The sequence below is a fragment of the Phaethon lepturus genome, unplaced genomic scaffold (genome assembly GCF_000687285.1).
Source record: "Phaethon lepturus isolate BGI_N335 unplaced genomic scaffold, ASM68728v1 scaffold55616, whole genome shotgun sequence".
Classification (NCBI taxonomy): Eukaryota; Metazoa; Chordata; class Aves; order Phaethontiformes; family Phaethontidae; genus Phaethon; species Phaethon lepturus.
Window position 1 is genome coordinate 12,578 of NW_010545248.1, and position 19,808 is coordinate 32,385.

A 19,808-nucleotide genomic window follows, 5' to 3' on the forward strand; every position below is an offset into this window, starting at 1 on the left:
GAAGGAGCTAAATTAAGTGAATTCTTAAAACTGTATTTTTCTCTGTTATACTGTATTGAAATAGAAGATACGCTTCTTTGACCCTGCTCTTTGAAGAGGAACAGGTGAGGTGTTAGGCAGCCCTCTGGGTGCAATGAGAGTCCACTTTGTTATGTGGGAGCTCTGCAGCCTGGCTGGTTCTCACTGCCTGTCAAGGAGAGGAAACTGTGATGCTCTTGCACAGGAGTTAAGGTTGAGAGAACATACTGGTAGCATGCCCTTCCTTGCAGATGCTAGTGTGGTTATAAATGATTGATGCTGGAAATGTAGAGACTTCAGAGAGCTGGTTAAAGCAATCAGAGAAACATTAACTAAGCCCCCATTTGACATAAATGCATGAATGTCCTTATCCATCCGTAGCAAATGGGCTTGAGCAGTTCAACAGGCTTCCCAGCTGCAGGATGGATGCATTGTTTGTCATCAAGGTGCTTCATAAAGTCCTAGTTTATGCACATTAAAAGCAATGCTTCATGGCGTATCTTTCATGACAGTATGAGATTCAAGCAGTGCTAGCATAGGTGCATGCTAGTTTTCTAGGCAGAGACAATGGAATGATAACCCAGAACTAGTAAAGTACGGAAACTGCTGTGGTTATGAAGCGTTGGGCTGTAACAGACTGCACGCACATCACAAATACTAATCATATTTCTCTGTATCTTATAGTTCTGATAATCTCCCCACAGGTTGCTTTAAGGTAGTAACTAAGCCTAATTCTAAGTACCTGCCAATGTGAACTGCAGGGCTTTAAAACACCTGCTTAAAATAAGAGCCCAGTGACCATCTCTGATGGCTTCTTCCAAGTTTGGAACAGCTGAAGTAATTTCAGCAAAATCTTTGCAGAAGTGTGTGGTCAAGCCAAAGATGCTTTACAGAGCAGGTCTGAAGACATGTGTGGGGCAGACTTCAAGTTGTTTCAAAGACCTTTGTTGTGCACTTGGGCAGTTGTTTTGCTTCTAGGGTTGTATTCATGGCTGTTTGTTACTACCACAGAAAACTTTCCATGTGTTGTTCAAAAGTAACTTGAGAATAACAGTGGATCTTGAGTTTCCTGGGGGGAGTTTCATCAGTGGCATAGGCTGACCTTAGCATGGACTACTGCAAAAGAGAGTGGTCTGCCTCGTTCTCCACCTTTCATCTGGCTGGATGATCTGGTGTGCCATTGGGCTGCAAGGGTGGTATTCCAAGAGAGACTACTTGAAGGAGAGGGAAGGCAGGACTGCCCTTTTGGTTGTAATGTGGCCTTAGTTCTACTGAAGCCACTTGTAGAAGCACACCTTCAGTCAAACAGTGATCTCCTGGTGGGATGTTTCCAAAGCAGCTACCCATCTCTCTTAGGTGGAATTCCAGCTTTGTGGACTTCTATGTGGACAGTCTTTTCTGTCATGCAAGTGTTATGCATTGTGCTTAAATTGAAGTAAGGAGATGCTGCAAGAGGAGAGAGAATTAATCAGCAAGTTGGATGTTCATGTTTCTTGCATGTGGTTGCTCAGGAAGACTTGAATCGGTGATGGATGTAATGTGATTCTTGGCACCCTCAAAAATCATCAGACATGCATATGCTTTTTCAGTATGCATTGTCTCCTCCTGGCACAAGTGGTTGAAGTGAACTATTCCAGCTCCTCTGTCTTGAGCTTTTGGTCATGTACACAGTGTCTGTTGTCTGGGTGGCCAGAACCCTGCATCTTCCTCAGAAGCTCTTTCCCATCTCTGTCCTATTCCCATGCACCTCAAACTAGTTCTTTAGGTTTATACACTTAATCCTGTCACAAATTGACTACTAGGCCTGTGAAACCCTCGGGCTAACTGAGAGATCAAAGAATTATAATGAGTTTGCTTGCAGTTTCTGAACCATAATACCCAGGCGTGCTTTTAGCTTGAGGCAGGCATGGCATGGTGCATGTTTGCTTGAACCTTAGCGAAAGAACTACAAGTTAAATACACTTTGCATTTGTAGTACGCTCTAGATATCGTCGGATAAACTATGTTATCTCCATGTTATAAGGGGGACTCTGCATTTCACACCTGAGGTGGCAGCTAGTGTCTTTGCAGTCGGTAGGAGTGAAATGTATAAATGTTCCTTCTCATCTTGAAGTTCAGGGACTGGCAGCTTAGCTTACACGCCCGTTGTCAGCTGCTGAAGGAGAGATCCTGGTCCTGTGTCTCACTGACACAGCCAAGCACGTGCTCTTTTCCACTGGTTCTGGTGTGTGGGCCATAGCCTCTGGTGAAAATAAAGACAAGAAGGGGAAACAGGAAGGGGAATGAGGGCTGTGATGGGTGCAATTGTATTTTTAAACTGCTATAGCTCTTTCTGTTGTGAACATCTGACCTCAGGCAAATGCACAGATTTTTAAAATTTTTTTTTCAGCTCAGCAGACTCACTAAGCCAGGATAACACTCTGGAGCGAGGTGTGTGTTTGAGCTAAAACAAAGTCTTTTCTGGACAAGTAACAGCACTGTAGGGGCAGTGTTGGTACTCATGTGCTTTATTAGGTAATGGAGGAAGACATTTCTTCTCCAGGACTGTGCAAGGTCATCTGATGAGGTTTCTAAGAGCAGAATTTGGCACAATCTCAGAACAATATTCTGAGGGGTCTGTATTTGTGTAATGTCTGTCTCTTGATGGGGATGGAGAGAAGCCTGTGCTGGATTCAGACTGTGCTTTCCCTGCAGCCTTGCATGTTGCAGCTGTAAGAGTTGCTGTTATCTCAGGTGCATCCAATTCTTTACTGTAAAGGTCCTGCTCTCAGCTCAGGGTGGCTAGTGAATGAGCAAGAGCTGTAAGTTTGAAAGAGTTTTGCAGGAGGTCACAAATCACAATTTCCTCTTATAACCTGTGATAGTATTACTGAATGTTCTCTTGTCATTGTGGAGAAATTACTGAGCTTCTGTGAAACTTCCCTGTGCTTAGATCTTTGTGGACGGTGTCTTCATGCAACCTGCAGCATTACAGGCCAAGAGTGTACCTTCCCGAGCTACTAAGGAAGAGGGGGCTGCAGACCAGTGATCCCAAACTGAACTATAAGAGCCCATCCAGTAGTCATCTGCAGTCAAGGCAGAGGAGGCTGAGGACTGTTGCTGGGGCAGATGATGTGTGGTAGGCAGTTTCCCAGCTGTTACCTGTGTGGCACTGTATCTGTGACAAGAATTCTGGAGGCTTGTTAATCCAGTTCCCATTTTGATGCATTGGACATCCCATCCTACCTATGCTTCTGCACATCAGGAAATGTCATGTGAGGTGCCATGGTTATATGCATCAAACAGATGACATTTGCTTCACAGCTGACTTTGCCTCCTCAGTTCCATTTTTTTTAATCTGACATTAATGATGAGTGCCAGGAGTAATTAAAAACTGAGCCCAGCCCAAGCAGTCAACAGGAAGTCACTGGTGACATTTGTCCCTACACTGGAATATTCCTGCAAAAAGTACCTTTGATCCTGTGGGTTACCTCCCTGTCCTCTGCCAATTTCCCATCTGCTTGAGGTTTTTATTTTACCACTTTTTCTAGTACCTGGTATTTTTTCATATTTTTTTATTCTTGCTTTCTCTTCTGTGTCCTCTTCACTCCTGTGGCTTTTCAGACTTTCCTTTCTTAACCTCACTGTTCTCAGAATTATGTACTGAGTTTCCTGTTCCTGCAACGCAATGCAAATGTGGTATTTATTGGCCACTTTCTCATCCCTACCTTCCAGTATTTATAGGATTGACATGCAGTTGCCCTTGGCATTGTAAACAACTTTTGGTGACTCAGCTTTCTCCAAATCCTTTTTGTTACAATGATAAAATTAAAAAATAACTTGGAAGCAGTATTTGGGAAGACTGAACCAAGAAGAGTGAAGAGAGTCATTCACTTGAGCTAAATTTTCATGAAGGTTATGAAAGCTTCTTGCACTCCCCTGCAAAGACTTTTTTCTCCTTTCAGTTACTTGTCTGTAGTCCTAAAATATAACAAAGGAAACCTGTTCCTTTAAGTTTGGATGAAATGTGCTTTATAGAGGAACTGTGGAGTAATGTATGTTTTTGAGTCTTAAGGATATATATTGCCTTCATAGATTACAAAGGTAGACACAACTTACCTTGTGCTTTCTCACAATTTGCTGAAACAGTGGTCGTCCGCAGGTCTCTTAACCCAGTTGTGTTCTTTGTAAAGGATAGAGTTTCCCTAAGAGATGCATAAGTGTGTGTGTGTGTGTGTGCGCGCGCACATTGGCTCGAGCAAAACTTGTAAGATACAGCTTATTTCCTTGATGGAAGATGAGAACTAGTTTATTGTAACTTCCAACTTTACAGGACTGATGAAATGTGACCACTTTCTTTGTAGAACTGAAAACCTGTTTTTAGGTGCTATATTTGTAGATGAGCTGCTTTGGGGTAAGAGGTTTTGGAGAGAAGGGGGAGGTGTCCCATACTTTATTTGTTCTGTGTGACAGTTTTACAAAGCCTTACACTTTCCTGTGTTTTTTCTTCTCAGCTGCTGCTTATCTGCATGCTTCTCTCCACACTGTTTAAAGGGGGAGTATTGCTATAGTATAACCCAGTTTTGAGGTGTTAACACAAGATGTTTCACTGCTGAGCTTATATCTCCTTGGCAAAGCAGGGCCTCTGAGGTTAGCATGAGGAAAGGTAACTTTCTCTGCTTTCCCCAACTACTTTGTCAGTACTCTGCCTGCTTCTTGCAAATGCTACTGGAGTTGTTCTGGGAGACTTTATGTCCTTGTTTGTCCTTGCAAAAGGAGGCTGGCCAGTTGCAAGCTTCGGGGGATAGCAGGAGCTTTCTTTGAGGGCCTTCCCTCTTGCTCTGGGTGTACTGAGGTGAAAGTCTGAGGCCTCTTGAAAGCGAGTTGTCTCAGCTGGTGAGCTGGTCAATGGAGTGGGAAGTGTTCACAGATGCCAGTGAGGAGGTAGTCCACACATGCAGAACCTATATGGACAAGCTGTTGCCCAGTCCTGTCATTTGCATTAATATCTGGATGACAGAGTGGTCTAGACAGGCTGCTGACTCCTTCTGAGCATTCACGTGTCCTGTGGTGTAAGGGCTGACTTCTGAGAAACCACAGCTGTCGGCTCCATGCCGATAGCCCACCAGCTTAGCTAGGAGGAAATGGATGACAGCGAGCTGCGTGCGCTGTACAGCAACAGGTCAAAATAACTGGCTGCTTCATATTAGTTTCTCAAACTGCTAAGTGGCTCATGAAGCACGTGGCCATGCCTGTGTTTTCCCTAGACTTTTCCCAGGGGTGAGTTTCTGCAGGGCACCTGTGTGGGGAGCCTGGCAGGGCAGGCGAGAAGGGGCCAGCATGGGGCTGCTCTCTGTAGCTCAGCTACTGACGCTTCCTGGACGGGGGCATGTTCTTCAAGGGGAAATGTGGTTGGGTTTCTTGGACCGCATCTCTTCCCCTTGCTGCTATTCTCACAAGTATTTCACAGATTGTCAAGCATGGTCTGAGGTAGCCTTTGTTTAAAGGGGAACAGAAAGGTCCTCCAGTCAAGGCAGAGCCGTTTATAACACAAGCTGTTGACCTACAGGAGCTGCCCATGGAGAAACTCAATTCAGGTATTCACTTAACTTTCTAATGAGTCTGTTGATCTCCTCAGTGATGGCCTCTCTAGCCTGGGTATCATTACAATGATATAATTGCTGAATCTGTATGTGCCAATGGGTTGTCATTACTCCAGTATCTTAGTGAGTGGGAAGCCTGATCTAACAACATGTCCCTTTAGAGCATGGATATTATCAAATCTAATGGGATGGTTTCCTCTTCCAATGCTCGCATGTTCACAAGTCAGTGGCATGTGACTGAAACTTGCAAAATGACCATAGCATCATTTCACTGCATGTGGGAAGCTGGTAATTTGCAGTTTCAGAATTTTCTGAATGAAAGGAACAGATGAATAATTCATACCCGAAACTCTGAGTGCCTGTTCCGTCAGCTGTTGATACAATTACTGATGAACATTGCTTACTTCTTCCCACATTACCTAACAGCTCTGTTCTTACATATGACCTCCGGGCAGTCAACTCTGTTACGAGAATGCGGAAGTGCAAGACAGGATCAGGCAATGCCGTAACTTCTTAAAAGCTCAGGTTAACCTTTATCTGTGAAGTTGTTTCTAATATCAAGTAAGATAAGTAAAGCTGAGAGACTGGGGGGCTTGTTCTCTCCTTGTTCCCCTTTTATCCTTGCTTACTGTAGATGTTGTATCTGAGGTCCAAACCTTTAGGTTTCATTTTCCTCTGAAAAGGACCATATGTTGGGTGAGGTACAAATTACTACACTAGTGGTTCCATATTGGGGTGGGGATGGTGCCCTTAGTGTCAGCATGCTGACAAGTGTCAGCTTGTGCTTATGTTGCAGGAACATTAATGCTTTGCTGTAATTCGATCATCATTGGCATTCTCTTACATGCAGTGAGCTTAGTCTTTCTGGTTTAGTCATACTGGAAATAACCAACAGAGATTACGGAGACACTATTCTAGTAACAGTTGCCTCCTCTCTCCCTCCCCAAAAGACATGGTCTCTTGCTCTGTGTATGCCAAATGCCTGACGTGGTAGCTATCATGTAAGAGAAGGATGTGGGACCAGTGCTTTATTTTCTCCTGTGCAACTGGGCAGCCTAGCACTCCTAGGTGGGAGTAGTCCACCTTTCCCTAAGAGAAGGGTTCCCAAAACTGGGGTCTGGCTCTTGCAGCTGGTGACTTTGGACAGTATCAATTAAAATATTGAGTTAAGGTATTTAAAACTTCAGTCCATTTTCTGTAATACTTAGTGCCAATGTCTGAAAATACAAAAGACCACCTTCAGTACATACCCTTGTGCCAAAGCAGTTTCTTAGTCAAAACTGCAGATATGTGTCGGTGCAGTATTAAAATCTATTTGCTGAATTATATGTGCTGTTCTAGGTTTGTTGAAGAAATGCCGATGTTGGTGTTGATGCCTTATTTGAACTTTACAGAGCTGCAGATTTTTGTCTCTACTCTTTCTACAGCAAACATTAAAGCAGCAATCTACTTGTACTCATATGAATAGGCTTACTTGCCATGTGGAGTGATTCACATACTTAAAGTTGAGCGTATGTGCATCACTATTTGTGACAAGAATTTCAGCTGAATGATTCGCTAAAATTTTGTGGCTTAAAGCCTGTCTCCTGAAAGCAAAGTTGCATTCATTTAATTCATAAAATCCCTTTTAAATGTGTAGAAAATATCTTAAAAAATGCATGACAAAGAATTTCAAATATCCTAAGTTTAAGTCTTTGGTAATAATAATAATAATGAAGAAGTCTAGATTTAAATTCTTGACTGACTTCTAGCTTCACTGTTTCAAACTAGCAGGACATGAACTTCTAATAGAAGCCTGCTTTAATAACTTTGGCCCTCTTGATTTGTGGAAACTTGATGTACCCAGCGATTGGGGGATTCTGAGTAAAACCTGGACTGTTGGCAGCTTCACTGTATGGATGCCACAGGTTAGACAGTGTGGTTGGTTGTTTAGGTCTTTCTCATCAGACTGAGCATTTTAAATAGAACATTTCTTACTAATATAAAAACTCTGCCACTTTAAATCTGAGATTTTATCTAGTAAATAATTTATACTGCTCTTTACAGATGTGATTTACAGTAAGTAGTAAAAAACAAATAACTTCTAAAATGTTGTCTTAAATCTTTGACTGCTCCACAGTTTTCCAAGGTTTGGAAATTTTTGGCCATTGGAGATAGTTTTAAGAATTCATGCTAGTCTTCTGACAAGGGGAAGTCAATTACTTTCACCCCATATTTTGGGAGACAAGGGAAAAAAGGTGTGAATCATGTGAATCAAGAGGTAGAAACTAGGTAAGAAAGCACTCTCTACTAAGTAGATACAAAATCATCTGTTGTGTCCTTTCTCTAGTTGGGAAAAATACTTCCTGGCAGGGGCAGGAGGCCTGGAATGTGTTTTAATTCTTGCTAGGTTTTTTTGCAGCCAGTGATGTCAGTTTGATTTGTTTGCTCTTCCATCAATATCCATGCTGTTACTGGGAAACAGGAATGAAAACATTGTTTTGTACACACAGATTGTAGGGTTACATGTGTTTACTTCTACTCTTGGGTCTGTTTGGATGGAGTACTGTTATTCTTCAATGCAAAAGCTCTGGTACTTTTCAGTTTCACTCTTGTATAGATACAGGAGCTTATAGTTCTTGCTTGAGGAACAGGATCCCCTCAGATTGCTGCTTCATGTTGTATTTTGTTGACACAATAATGAACTTGGGGTGAGCAACATAAACAGGATCCTAGAAAGCTAAAGATACTACTGAAATGAAAGACAAGTCGGTTTTCTTATTTTAGGAGAGGAAGACTAAAGGCTGCTGCCCATCTTGCAATGTTCTCAGAGCGCAGCTGGAGTCAGATGAGTCCAGTTGCCAATCATTCTTGTATTAGGCATTGACATACTACCTTTCCTATCTAACATGAGAAAGGACTATCCATCTCAGCAAAGAGCGGCATTGTTGGTTTTTGTAAGCATGTTCAGTGCAACTCCAGCACTTTTGTGTGTTTGTGAATGTTTCCTGGCAACCCTCTTAAGAGAAAAAAAGAGGAAGCTCTGTAGTTTCCCTTTCTGCAACTAGATCCCCTTTACTGAGCATTACTTTGAGAAGAATAGAAAGTTCCACCCCACCAACTCGCTGGCTGTTTCTCAGGGTGGATGTGTATGAGCTGCATTTTCAGCAAAGGAGAGGGATGTAACAGGACTCTGTATGCTTTATTTTAGACTCAGGCTGTGACTCTGTGACTGATACAGAAACAGAAGACGAGAAGAACCCATTTTACTCGCACAGTCTTGCCATGAGTGAAGAACATGGATCATCCAAAAGCACTGGGGACCATCCAGTGGTGCAGCCTGACCGCATACGGTGTGGGGTACTGTATGTCCATTCCTTGGGCTACGTTCTTATTGTGGACTGGTGCAACCCATTATGCTGCTCTGTAATGGACAGCTTTACAGGCCTGGGAATAAGTCTCTAATTCTTCTTCTGTCACCTTACCTCTCAGCTCCCTGTCTTCAGTGTCCCTGTTTCATAAACTTAGTTCTCTAGGCCCGGAAATACCTTAGTAACAGGCAGTGCTCCGTGTTGTCTAAGCTACAGTGTCACTTATTGAGAGTCTTATTAACATAGCTGCTTGTCTTGTGTGCTGAGAGACAGGTTCACACTCTTGACTTCCCATCTTCAGGGTGGCAAGCGGAGTAAGGTGATTGTAATGAACCAATTAACTCCACAGCCTGGTTGCAGTCTAATATGACAATTTTGGTGCATGTCCTGCAAGTGACTCTAAAGAGCTTGGATCATGGCTTCCTGTCTGAAAACCAGCATTTCTTAGTATAGCATCCCCTCAGATGGAAAAAGTTTAAGTTTATTCCTTTGTTTCTGTTTATAAGGGAGCTGAGCTGCTTGAGGGAAGAGACTGATAGCGTTGAAACGAAATAATTTTATAAATCTAGCTTTAATCAGTTTATAAATCTAACTGATAAATCTGGAGTTTTATCAGTTTAATATATGTATCTATGCTGGTGCAAGCTGTAACAGAAGCCACCTGCACAGCTACTCCATGCCTGGAAGATGCTCTTGAAAACCATTGAGGACCGTGAAAATGACAGATGATAATTTATGTGTTAGCTGCAATGGCAACCAAATTCCTAGAAAAGGGACTTAAAGTAAATGTTGTTATGTTGTGAACATGCATGTTGTAATGCCTTTTCTTTTAGGTGCAGACAATGGTTTATATTATTATGAAATGTAAACTAGATGGCAAAGTGAAAACTGAAGTTGAATTCTCTCCAGAGAATGCATCGTCTGTGCGTGTGCTGGCTGAGATGGAGAATGAATACACAATATCTGTGGAGGCTCCAAGTAAGCTGGGTTGAGATTTCCCCCCGCTCCTCCCTCCATTGCTTCCTTTCTTTCTCAGCCTGCCTGTCCTGAAAAGTGCCAGAGGATAAAGGTAAAGGTTGCAACGCAGGAAAACTTGAGGCCAGGAAATCCTGAACTTGCATTCTTATATGTGATACTTCCATGATGAAGAACTGAGATAGGCTGCTGCTTGGGGGCACTGTTTTTCCCTCAGCAGCAGCAGGGTTGCGGTGTTGAAACACTTTACTGGGAGTTCTGAGAGCAGATTGCAGCTTTTAAAGCACTCTGAACTTAACTGTGTGTTATAAGCACCACCACATTAGCATTGGCAGGGCACCAAGAGAAGGTAAGTGCCAGTAAATAACTGTGTAACTATAACAGTATATGCTTAATGTGTGATGATCTCTCTGTGATCAGAGCTGAAACTATTTCTCCTGGCTTGCCTTTTAATTTAGATGTGTTCTGTCACTCTAGATATTTACATTTACAAAACTGTAGGTTGTCTAAACTTTAGGTTCACTGAACTTTAGGGGCAAGATTTTGGAGCCTGACAGATTGGTAGTAGTTTCCCAGCATGATTTTATTTATCTACTTTGGTCTGTCTTCTTGAAGAGTCATTGTGCCAGCTCTGAGAAGAGACTAATATTCATTATAGCAACTCCTGTAAAGTCAGTGAGGTGGATTGATTTAAAGAAGGTGACCTCACCCACATAAAAATGTTAACTCAATCTGTCTTAAATCAAGACTTACAATTTAAACATGGACCTGGAAACTCACTTGCACTTTGAATTATGAACATGATCTTAACATTGATAGAGTGTACAACTATGTAAGCTCTGTGGTTTCTAACGGTAGGAGAAATATATTTTTAATTCCTTTCGCGCATGAGACTATTTCATCATTTCCTGAGTTGTTAACAGCCAAGCATATATAGAGGGAAATATTATTTTTAGTGGGATTAAAAATATTTGTGTTTCAAAGAGAAAGTTCAGACCTATGAAAGCACACTAGACAAAGTTCCCAAGGTGCAGGTAGGAGATAAAGCCTGTGCATGGGTAAAGTTGCAAAGGTGGAATTCTTTTAAGCTGATTTCATTCAGACACTAGTGAGGCTGACAGGGGTTGCAGTGACTAGTTGACTTTTTGGTTTCTCTTCCCGTCTTCCCCAGCTGTCGTATTTTATGGCATGGTTTAGAGGCTGCTCCAGAGAAAGCCGGGGTGGAGAGATGTGAGGCTTTCTAGTTTGAAGTGGTATACTGTTAACATTAGTGGTCCAGACTACTGTTAGCAGAGGACCTAGCAGGCCACAGGTGATGTGCATTGACATAGGTATGATATAGGTAATTCCAACGTACTTTCCTACCTAGTGTTCAGACCAACATCATCTTCTTTTTTTCATGACTCTTCATGAATTCAATACAACAGAAACTGTTTTGGTATCCAGCTGGCAGTATCTCCAAACTCCTCCTATCCTCAGGGTTTTTGATGCAGACTCATTCTCATTGTCTGTTCTTAACAGTGATTTCTTCTCTTTCTTTTCAAAGATTTAACCTCTGGAACAGTGCCTCTGCAGGTATATTCAGGGGACTTGATGGTGGGAGAAACAAGCATCACCTATCATACTGACATGGAGGAAATTGGCAGTCTGTTGGCTAATGCAGCCAACCCAGTACAGTTCATGTGCCAGGTAATGACTCTAGCAAACAGCTGCTTTGGAAACCAGCCCTTTCAGAGGCTAGACAAGGACACATAAGAAAAAGTCCTTGCCATGAAGTAGCTCTTCTGAAACGAAGAAGTGCAAGGTTATTTAGGGATTTTCACATAACCTTAATATCCCGTTTTAGTGAAAGCATGGGTGCTTTTTCTGTGTCTGGAGCAAATACTTGGCTAAGGTGACTCAGGCTATCCAACTAACAAAAAAAAAAGGCGGTCAATCAACACTCACATTTAGACCTTGATGGCTTGAAAAGATTGGGATGACAGAACTTGATATAACAGAAAGTACCATAAAGACATAAGTTGTTTAGAAATTTGTACCTAATGGTCTTGGAAAAGATGTGAAAAGGTAGCAAAGATTCATACAGCTGAATGAAGTAGAGTAACATAAAATTATTTGTTTATTCTTAGCACTTATTTCTTTAAAGCCAATCCTCAGTTCTCATGTCATGTTTTGCACAGTTGGGGTACCTGAATCCTATTAGAGAGGTAAAGCTTGCACAAGCAAGTCTCCACATGTATTGTCTTTGCTGCCTGCCAGCCATGTAGCAGAAGCCTACTGAGTAGTGTTGTTAGTCACCAGCATACCTGGGGCAGGGGAAACTGTCTTTCCCTTTCTTTTTAGTTCAAGTTGTGGAGCAGTTGGTACTGGGCTATGCCTCTGCTTGGGCAATAGGCATGCTTCCCAGACTTTACTGAAGAACCAGTCCAAAAGCCAGGCATAGAGTGCACACCAGAGCAATTCAGAATGGACTAATTCATCCTTAGAGCAGGAGTGACACTTCATTGGAACAGTTTTAGAAGTAAGATTGTTCCTGCCAGGGAAGTAGCTAATAACAGTTTTCTGTGCTTCCAGCTGCATGAGTGACTTTCTCATTGTATTATCTTGTTGTGGGGTGTACGGTTCTCATCTGCTCAGATTAAGGATACTGTTTCTGGACCAGGAAGCTATTCATGTTCTTTACTTGACCTGAACATTGCTACCTACTGTTTTCTGATATGTGCTAAATAAAGAAACACCTTATAAATCTCACCTTAACTGAATCTCCAGACTCCCTCAAACAAAATCACTTTCCATTTATCTCTAGGCCTTTAAAATCGTGCCATACAGCATAGAAGCGCTGGACAAACTGTTGACTGAGTCACTCAAGAAGAATATTCCTGCCAGTGGCTTACACCTGTTTGGAATCAACCAGCTGGAAGAAGAAGATATGACAACAAGTAAGTGGAAAGATTTTTTTTTTTTTTAACTTCATCTGTATCAGTTGTTTTACCTTGGAGTGCCTTAAAACTACAGTGTGTGGTACCTGCACAGGCTGTCTCAAAAGTTTTGGATCTCAGCCAGGAAACTAAATAGAAAGGGGATTGCCATTGGGTCAGGTGACCCTTTTTTCTTACATGCATCAGTCTTACTTCCTTGCGCCGTGACACACGCAGCTATGTAGACCACTTCAAACACAACCAAAGTGAAAAGATCATGCTCTCCAAAACATCTCACATGTTTACTCCCAGTTCTTCTCGCAGTCCCATGTGGCATTTCTCCCCAGCCCAGTCCTTTTTCCCCAACCCCATGACTCTACTCTAAGGACAACTAAAGGTCATAGGACTTAAGCATGGAGATGCGCTAGATACCTCAGTTAATTTGTGCATAGTTAGCTCCATTTTGAAACTATATACTTTTCAGGGCTTTCACTCCTGCTTTGGTCTGTGTGTTTGCTAGGAATTTTGTTTCTCACCTACTGTCTTTGCTGCTGCTAGAGAGAACCTTAAATTCTAACAAGCTCCTGTTCTCACAGATCAGAGGGATGAGGAATTGCCAACACTGCTTCACTTTTCTGCAAGATACGGGCTGAAGAACCTCACTGCCTTGCTGCTTACATGCCCTGGAGCACTGCAGGCCTACAGCGTGGCCAACAAATACGGCCACTATCCAAACACCATAGCAGAAAAGCATGGCTTTAAGGACCTCCGCCAATTCATTGATGAATATGTGGTAAGAGGAAGCAGCAGTCCTTCTGCATTGTTCCACAGCAGGTGTGGACAGTGGCACCAAGCTTGGCACTTAGTGTTGTGGGAGGAGGAGTGATGGGGTAATAAAGGGTGCAGTGTGTGGTATGGTATAGAAGACTGACATCCAGCCACACTGAAAGCTTCCAGGCTGGAGGCTTGGGTGCATCTCTGAAGCTGGGGAAGTTCTTGGGGCTTTTGCACAGAGCAAATATGATGGAAGCAGACTGCCATGCTGGGTTTCCTTGTCATCCATCCATCTAATGAAATTTCTGTTGGCATATGGTTGGTGCCTGGTGTATTCTTCTAACCCCTGATCTTGGGAAAACTACAGCCCCTTCATCCCACTTACTTTAGGGAGTAATATGGAAACAGAATATTTGGGAAGGTACTATCTGAGGTGCTCTCTGATTAATCATAGTCAGTCATACAGCCTGGATTGATTATTAGCTCATTCACAGGTGATTTGTGTAGTCTGCCTGCTCCACTTGAAATCCATGTCTTCCTGCTCTAGGATAGCTGTCTGTTCCCTACCTGTTCTCTCTGGGAGCCCAATTCACAATTTAGTTCTCTTTGAGCAACCCCATGCCCAGAAAACAGCAGTCTGACTTTTCCAGATTATGACATGGATCTGACTCCAGCTACATCAGGCAATTGTTTCTGTGGGGTCCTTCAGTGTGCATGGGATTTATCCTCTTTTCCATTCGAGTTGTTTCCAGCCTGTATGCTTCAAAATAACAAGCAGCTACTTGACTCAGATCACATGAATTATTGAGCAGGTTTTATTTGCCTTTGCTTTCAGTTGAAAAGTTGTGTATAATTGTCCCTAACAGTTGTCTGAATGGTGGGTGATAGATCTGCCAGCCTTAGTGTGGTTCTGCCAGCCAATTACAGTAGTGTTTAAGTCCTATTTAGGAGGCATGAGTGGTTTTTAGACTTGGGGCTTGCTTCTTGACATAAGCATGAATTTAGGGTTATACGTGAGAGCTAAATAAAGGTCATTACCTGTTCTAAGATCAGGAGAGCTGAAGAAAATGTAAATTGTGTGATTAAAATCTTTGCACTGGGGTAGAGAGATGCTTAGGAAGTCCTTCCAACCTCTTGTTGCAGTATTGTGCTCCTCCCATGTCCCCCTCTCCACCAGCACAGTGACAGAGCTGTGTTAAGAGTAGGTTCTGCTTATTGACCATCAAGCTATCTGTGCAGCTTGGTACCAGAGCACACAAATAATCTGCACCAGTGTGTCCACTGCAAGGTAGTGACTAGAAGCACTACTAGGATGGATATCTGAAAATCCCAGTAAACCCCTTTACTCACCTAATTTTCTGTCTGGCAAAAGTTCCTCTGCACCTCCCTAAAGCATTACATGAGCTACCTGCCTGACCCATTTGACTGTGGAGGGAAGCACGTGTAAGCATTTTTGACACACATGCCCTGTGGATTGAAGGCCCATGAGGTGGTGGTTGTGGATGAAAGAATATCTTGTAGTATTGCAACTGGTTAAGATGGCTGTGCTTGTGACATAGTTGGAACTTGGGGAGGAGGCTGGGATGAAGCTTTATATTTTGCTCCCTTACTTGGTTTGGTGAAGATCTGCACTGCCCTCCCCCTTCATTTTGCAAATATGTGAGAACGGGTTCTGCTGTCCTGTGAATTGAAAGTTGCCTGTATTACATGAACAGCTGCCTGCTGTGAGGTTTCCTGTTAATATCACAGAAAAGGGTCTGTGTACTCCCACTCTGGGTGCTATGTGCCACTGCTAATGCCAAGAAACTGAAACTGAATCTACACCAAAGCTAAAACTTTGATTTCTTGTAAGTGCTCTACATGTGGCAAGCTTATGGCCAGCTATGCTTACCCCAAAATAGCCTTTGAGAAGCATTTGTATTTTTAGAATGAGCTTTGCTTATGTTCTAGGAGTTTGCAGACATTGGGTAGGACATGAAATTGAGGGGAGTGAGAGCCTGTTAATGGCTATTCAGAATGTGTCAGCACCAGCTTGTTTCACCTTCATTGACTGTTATTACAACACAGATCTTGAAGGCTGGGCCCAGACAGCTGTAGTGGGGATTTAGTTCCTTTGAGAAGGCTTAGTCTTTGGGAACGGGCTGCTTTTAGAAGTTTTTTTCCATCAGTGATGGGAAAGTGAGATATCTTTTGCTTGCTTTGATTCTCCAGATTCCTTATTTAAATGAGACTTGAACATTATTTTTTTCTTGCCCTCCTTCCTCTCCAGGAAACTGCAGATATGCTGAAGAGTCACATTAAGGAAGAGCTGATGCAAGGCGAGGAGGATGAGTCTGTTTATGAGTCCATGGCTCATCTGTCCACTGATCTGTTAATGAAATGTTCCTTGAATCCTGGCTCAGATGAAGAGCTTTACGAATCCATGGCTGGATTTGTCCCTGGTGCCCCAGAAGACGTTTGTATGTATATTCATGGAATCACAGAATTGTAGGATAATTTGGGTTGGAAGGGACCTCTAAAGATCATCTAGTCCAATGCCCCTGCAATGAGCAGAGACATCTTCAGCTAGGTCAGGTTGCTCAGAGCCCCCATCCAAGAGGCCTAAGCTGGTCTGCCTCTCTTATGCATAGTAGCACCTCAGTTGAGTTTGAGAGTAAGGACTGGTTATAGCTTTTCTGCTGTCACCACATGGAAACCATGCTCCAGTTCTGATGTTGGCTGGCTGATAAAATTGCTCTAAACCTTCCTTTGATTGCCAATGTAGAAGATCAAGAGCTCTTTCCTCAGTGCTTTGAGGGACTCCCTGAACCCTGAGCAAGTGAATTAGCATTTGGAAGAGACCAGATTTTCTACCATGTCCTGCTTCTCCCTTCTGAGATCCAGGGAGGTAGGGACTCTGACTTGCAGACACTAGTAGAAAGTGTCTATGGCTTACACTGTGCAAGATGTGATTTCACTGATAACTGGGAAACTGAAAAACTAAGCTTCTACCTCAACAGCTTGAGAACAAAAGAAAGCAAACATCTAGAAGTATGTGTACTGAAAAGATTATAATTGAAAAATTATTATTCTAATCCCCTTGGTTTATTGCTAAAAATATAGAGCTAATTCTGATAAATATGCAGATCTTTAACTTTTTCACCATTCCATTAATATTCAGTGAGGCTGATTGCAAATATCAAGTCAAGTACCTATGTTAAGCAATTGTAAACTTGCTGTTCTTACTTATTTGCCTATTTGGTCTGGCTTCATCCCACTGATACATTTTATTATTCACAAGATGAGCAGAGAATCTAGCTTATTATAGTTTAAGTACTTGCATTAAGTACTTCTAGTGTTTCTGCAGTTTTAAGTGTGCTGCCTCAGGGGAAAAGCTTTCTTACTGAAACACTTTTCCTTATAGACTATATTTGTCCTGAGCTGGTTTTCTCCTCTTTTAGATTAAACAATGTTATAAAACACATTTTTGCTGATTATGGAGTGCAGAAGACTCTGTCGATTCTCTGCCTGAAATCATAAACTCTTCAGAAGTTTTGTTTGGCCACTGCAGGGATAGTTTTGCTACCAAAAGCAGAATTGTTCTGCCTTCAGGTGGAGATAAGCAGTAAGGCCGGTTGGACTCCTGAGGAACAAAACTGCTGTTGTTTGCAGTAATGGGGGTGAGAGTTTCTAGATATTTGGAAGCTCTGCCTGCAATCAGTGCACTTCTGAATGGGGTTGATTGACTAAGTTTGTGGAGGGGGAAAAAACATGCTTAAAATGACTAAGCCCAACTTGTCTTCTTTCACCCCTGAAATGTCCAGATCTCCCAGAAACTATGCAGGGGATATTCCTTTCTTTTGTAGATACAAATCAAGGTCCCTGTAATTTACCACTTTTGAACTGGACTCTGAAAAGCCTCTCTGAAAATATTCTCCTATCAGTTCTGATTTAGATCAGATTTGCTTCCTGTCAAGAAAACCATTTGCCAGCCCTACAGACTGTTGGTGGAAGAACTTATTGTTTTAAGGCGCTTTTTTCTTCTTCCCTGCTGAAGTTCACCACCTCCCTGTCTGCTGTCTCAGTTGCCTGTGTGTGTGTTCCCTTGCCAGTTTCTGTCAAACAAGCCACATTAAACAGTTCAAGTACACAGCTTTTCCTGCCCTCGCTAACTCTGACAGATCTCAAGAGGGAGTTTGGCTGATGTTTTGGATGAATACATGAAACGGAGCCTGCTTGGCTACCAGACATGGAGATGGAGAGCTAGAAAAGGTTGCCGTGGGATGGGAAAGGTTGTGCATTCGAAACCTAAGTCAGACTGCTTTCCTTAAGCCTCCTCGGTAGCAAAGGCCCAGCAGGCATACGTCCTTTAGGGGAAGCCTCTGCAAGCACAGCTACATCAGTATGGTGGCAGAGGTCTCTGGGACCAGCACCAGAAAGTCCTCCTGGTGTGCAAATGTGCTGCAGGCTCTGCAGGGCTAGTAGGACTAGAAAGGTAAAAACCAAAGCTGTCCCTAAAGTAGATACTTAATATTTCTTTACTGAAAATCAGAGCTGAATGAGTCTGCATTTTAAAATGTTTTCATCATTGGTGAGATACTGTATATGGCTTATCTGTAATACCTCAGCAAGGAACGTGAGTGAGTTTCCTGATTCTTACGGAGTTCTCGTGTACTGCACCTGAACACAAAGCTCTGTTACCTTCCACTCAGGAGTCTTTTCCTGAAAAATATCTGTTTTTCTTATGTAGTCTGTTAGTCTTTGCCTGAAGAATATTTACAGCTTGTCTGAACAGTGCTTAAAATCTACCTGCATTGTAACAGCTGTATTGTAACAGATAAGGTTAAATTGGCACAATGCTCAACACTTAGACTGCTTCTCTCAAAGTGAAGGTGTCTTAATATTATTTAGAATACCAGCACACAGGCAAACCCTCACCGAAATTAGTGGGAGTGCTGTCTGGTTTAGAACTGCCATCACAAATAAAGGCTTCAACCCTTTGTACTGACTTAAAGATTTGTGAGGGTGAAGAACTCCCTAGGAAATCATAAACAACTCTTGCTGAGGTACTTTCTCCAGGTCAGAGTAGCCATTATGTGAGTAGTTATGGCTGTGGTATAGAGGACAATACCTGGACTATTTTAAGTGTAGCCATACTGTAGAAGCATGCCCATTTATTGTGATCAAGATGTGCTTTCACCACAGTGTTTCAGAGACTGATCAAAGGAAGGTTAGATACCACAGGGTCAATTTGTCTGGCAGGAACTGGTTTGAGAATAAGGTAGCGTGGGACTGGAGCCATTGTAATGAGTTAAAAGTAGTAGCAAATACTTGAATACCAGAGTGTTCTGGTAGTTCGTGTATTCTTCATCCCACTTCTGATTTTTCAGTGCATTTTTATGTGTTGTTTTTTCTCTCTGCGTTTGGTCCTGGGGAAACATTTACAGAGACAGTGCAACAGCTCTGCAAGGGCTCAATTTAGTTTAAACTGCTGCTGCATGAGAGTTGGGCACACCTGTGTTGAGTTGCTAGCTGTCCCTTTAAGTTTTGAGGTGAATGATGAAATTAAAAAAAATGGAAAAGGTTTTGTTCATCTATAGAACACTGCCTTCCCTTCTGCTGTAGGGGAGCATTTTTTCCCAGGTAGGTCTTAATGCCCTGAGCAGTGTAGATCATAAAGTACTCTTAATCAAATCAGTGGGAACTTAATAGCTCCTGCTGTTACCTTGTTTGTTGTTCTTTATTAATGATATTGAATCACCTTATTTAATTTCTTATCATTAATCTAATTGTTCCCACTTCAGAGGAGCACTTCCTGCTTACTATACTTTTCAAATACCTGTAAAGTCAAATATAATTTTCCAGAATATGTTCCAGGTTGGTGCAGGTTGCAGGTAAATGTCACTTAGCTGAGCCACTCACATGCTGTAACAAAGAGCAGCTAAATAGCAAAAAGGGAGAGTTATGTCCATCGTATCAGTCTGGTGCTATGAACTACAGTGTCAGATAAAGTGCTTTGCCTTTTCTGCTTTCCTTTCACCAGCACCTCCTGCTGATTTTTGCAAAGCAGAGTATTTTGAGTAGGCTGGAGTTGTGTGCAGGAGGGGTGTGAGAGCAAGGACTCTTGAAAGTGCTGAAAACCTGTTTGATTTGTGTGAAGATTAAACTGCCTCGTTTGTGTGTGTGTTATTATGCTCTTTTACTTGGGGAAA

The 19,808-nt window shown here is 42.4% G+C and overlaps 1 protein-coding gene across 1 annotated transcript in view; it reads left to right on the forward strand.

Moving 5' to 3' along the window:
* Nucleotides 1-5,527: 5,527 nt before the first annotated feature.
* Nucleotides 5,528-19,808, forward strand: part of PIK3AP1 (phosphoinositide-3-kinase adaptor protein 1) — a 25,778-nt gene continuing 11,497 nt past the window's right edge. Inside the window, exons 1-7 of the mRNA XM_010288880.1 lie at nt 5,528-5,594; nt 8,791-8,939; nt 9,784-9,928; nt 11,472-11,614; nt 12,732-12,864; nt 13,440-13,636; nt 15,887-16,076. Coding sequence (XP_010287182.1) covers nt 5,576-5,594; nt 8,791-8,939; nt 9,784-9,928; nt 11,472-11,614; nt 12,732-12,864; nt 13,440-13,636; nt 15,887-16,076 — 976 coding nt within the window. The 5' untranslated portion in view covers nt 5,528-5,575. The remainder of the gene's footprint in view (nt 5,595-8,790; nt 8,940-9,783; nt 9,929-11,471; nt 11,615-12,731; nt 12,865-13,439; nt 13,637-15,886; nt 16,077-19,808) is intronic.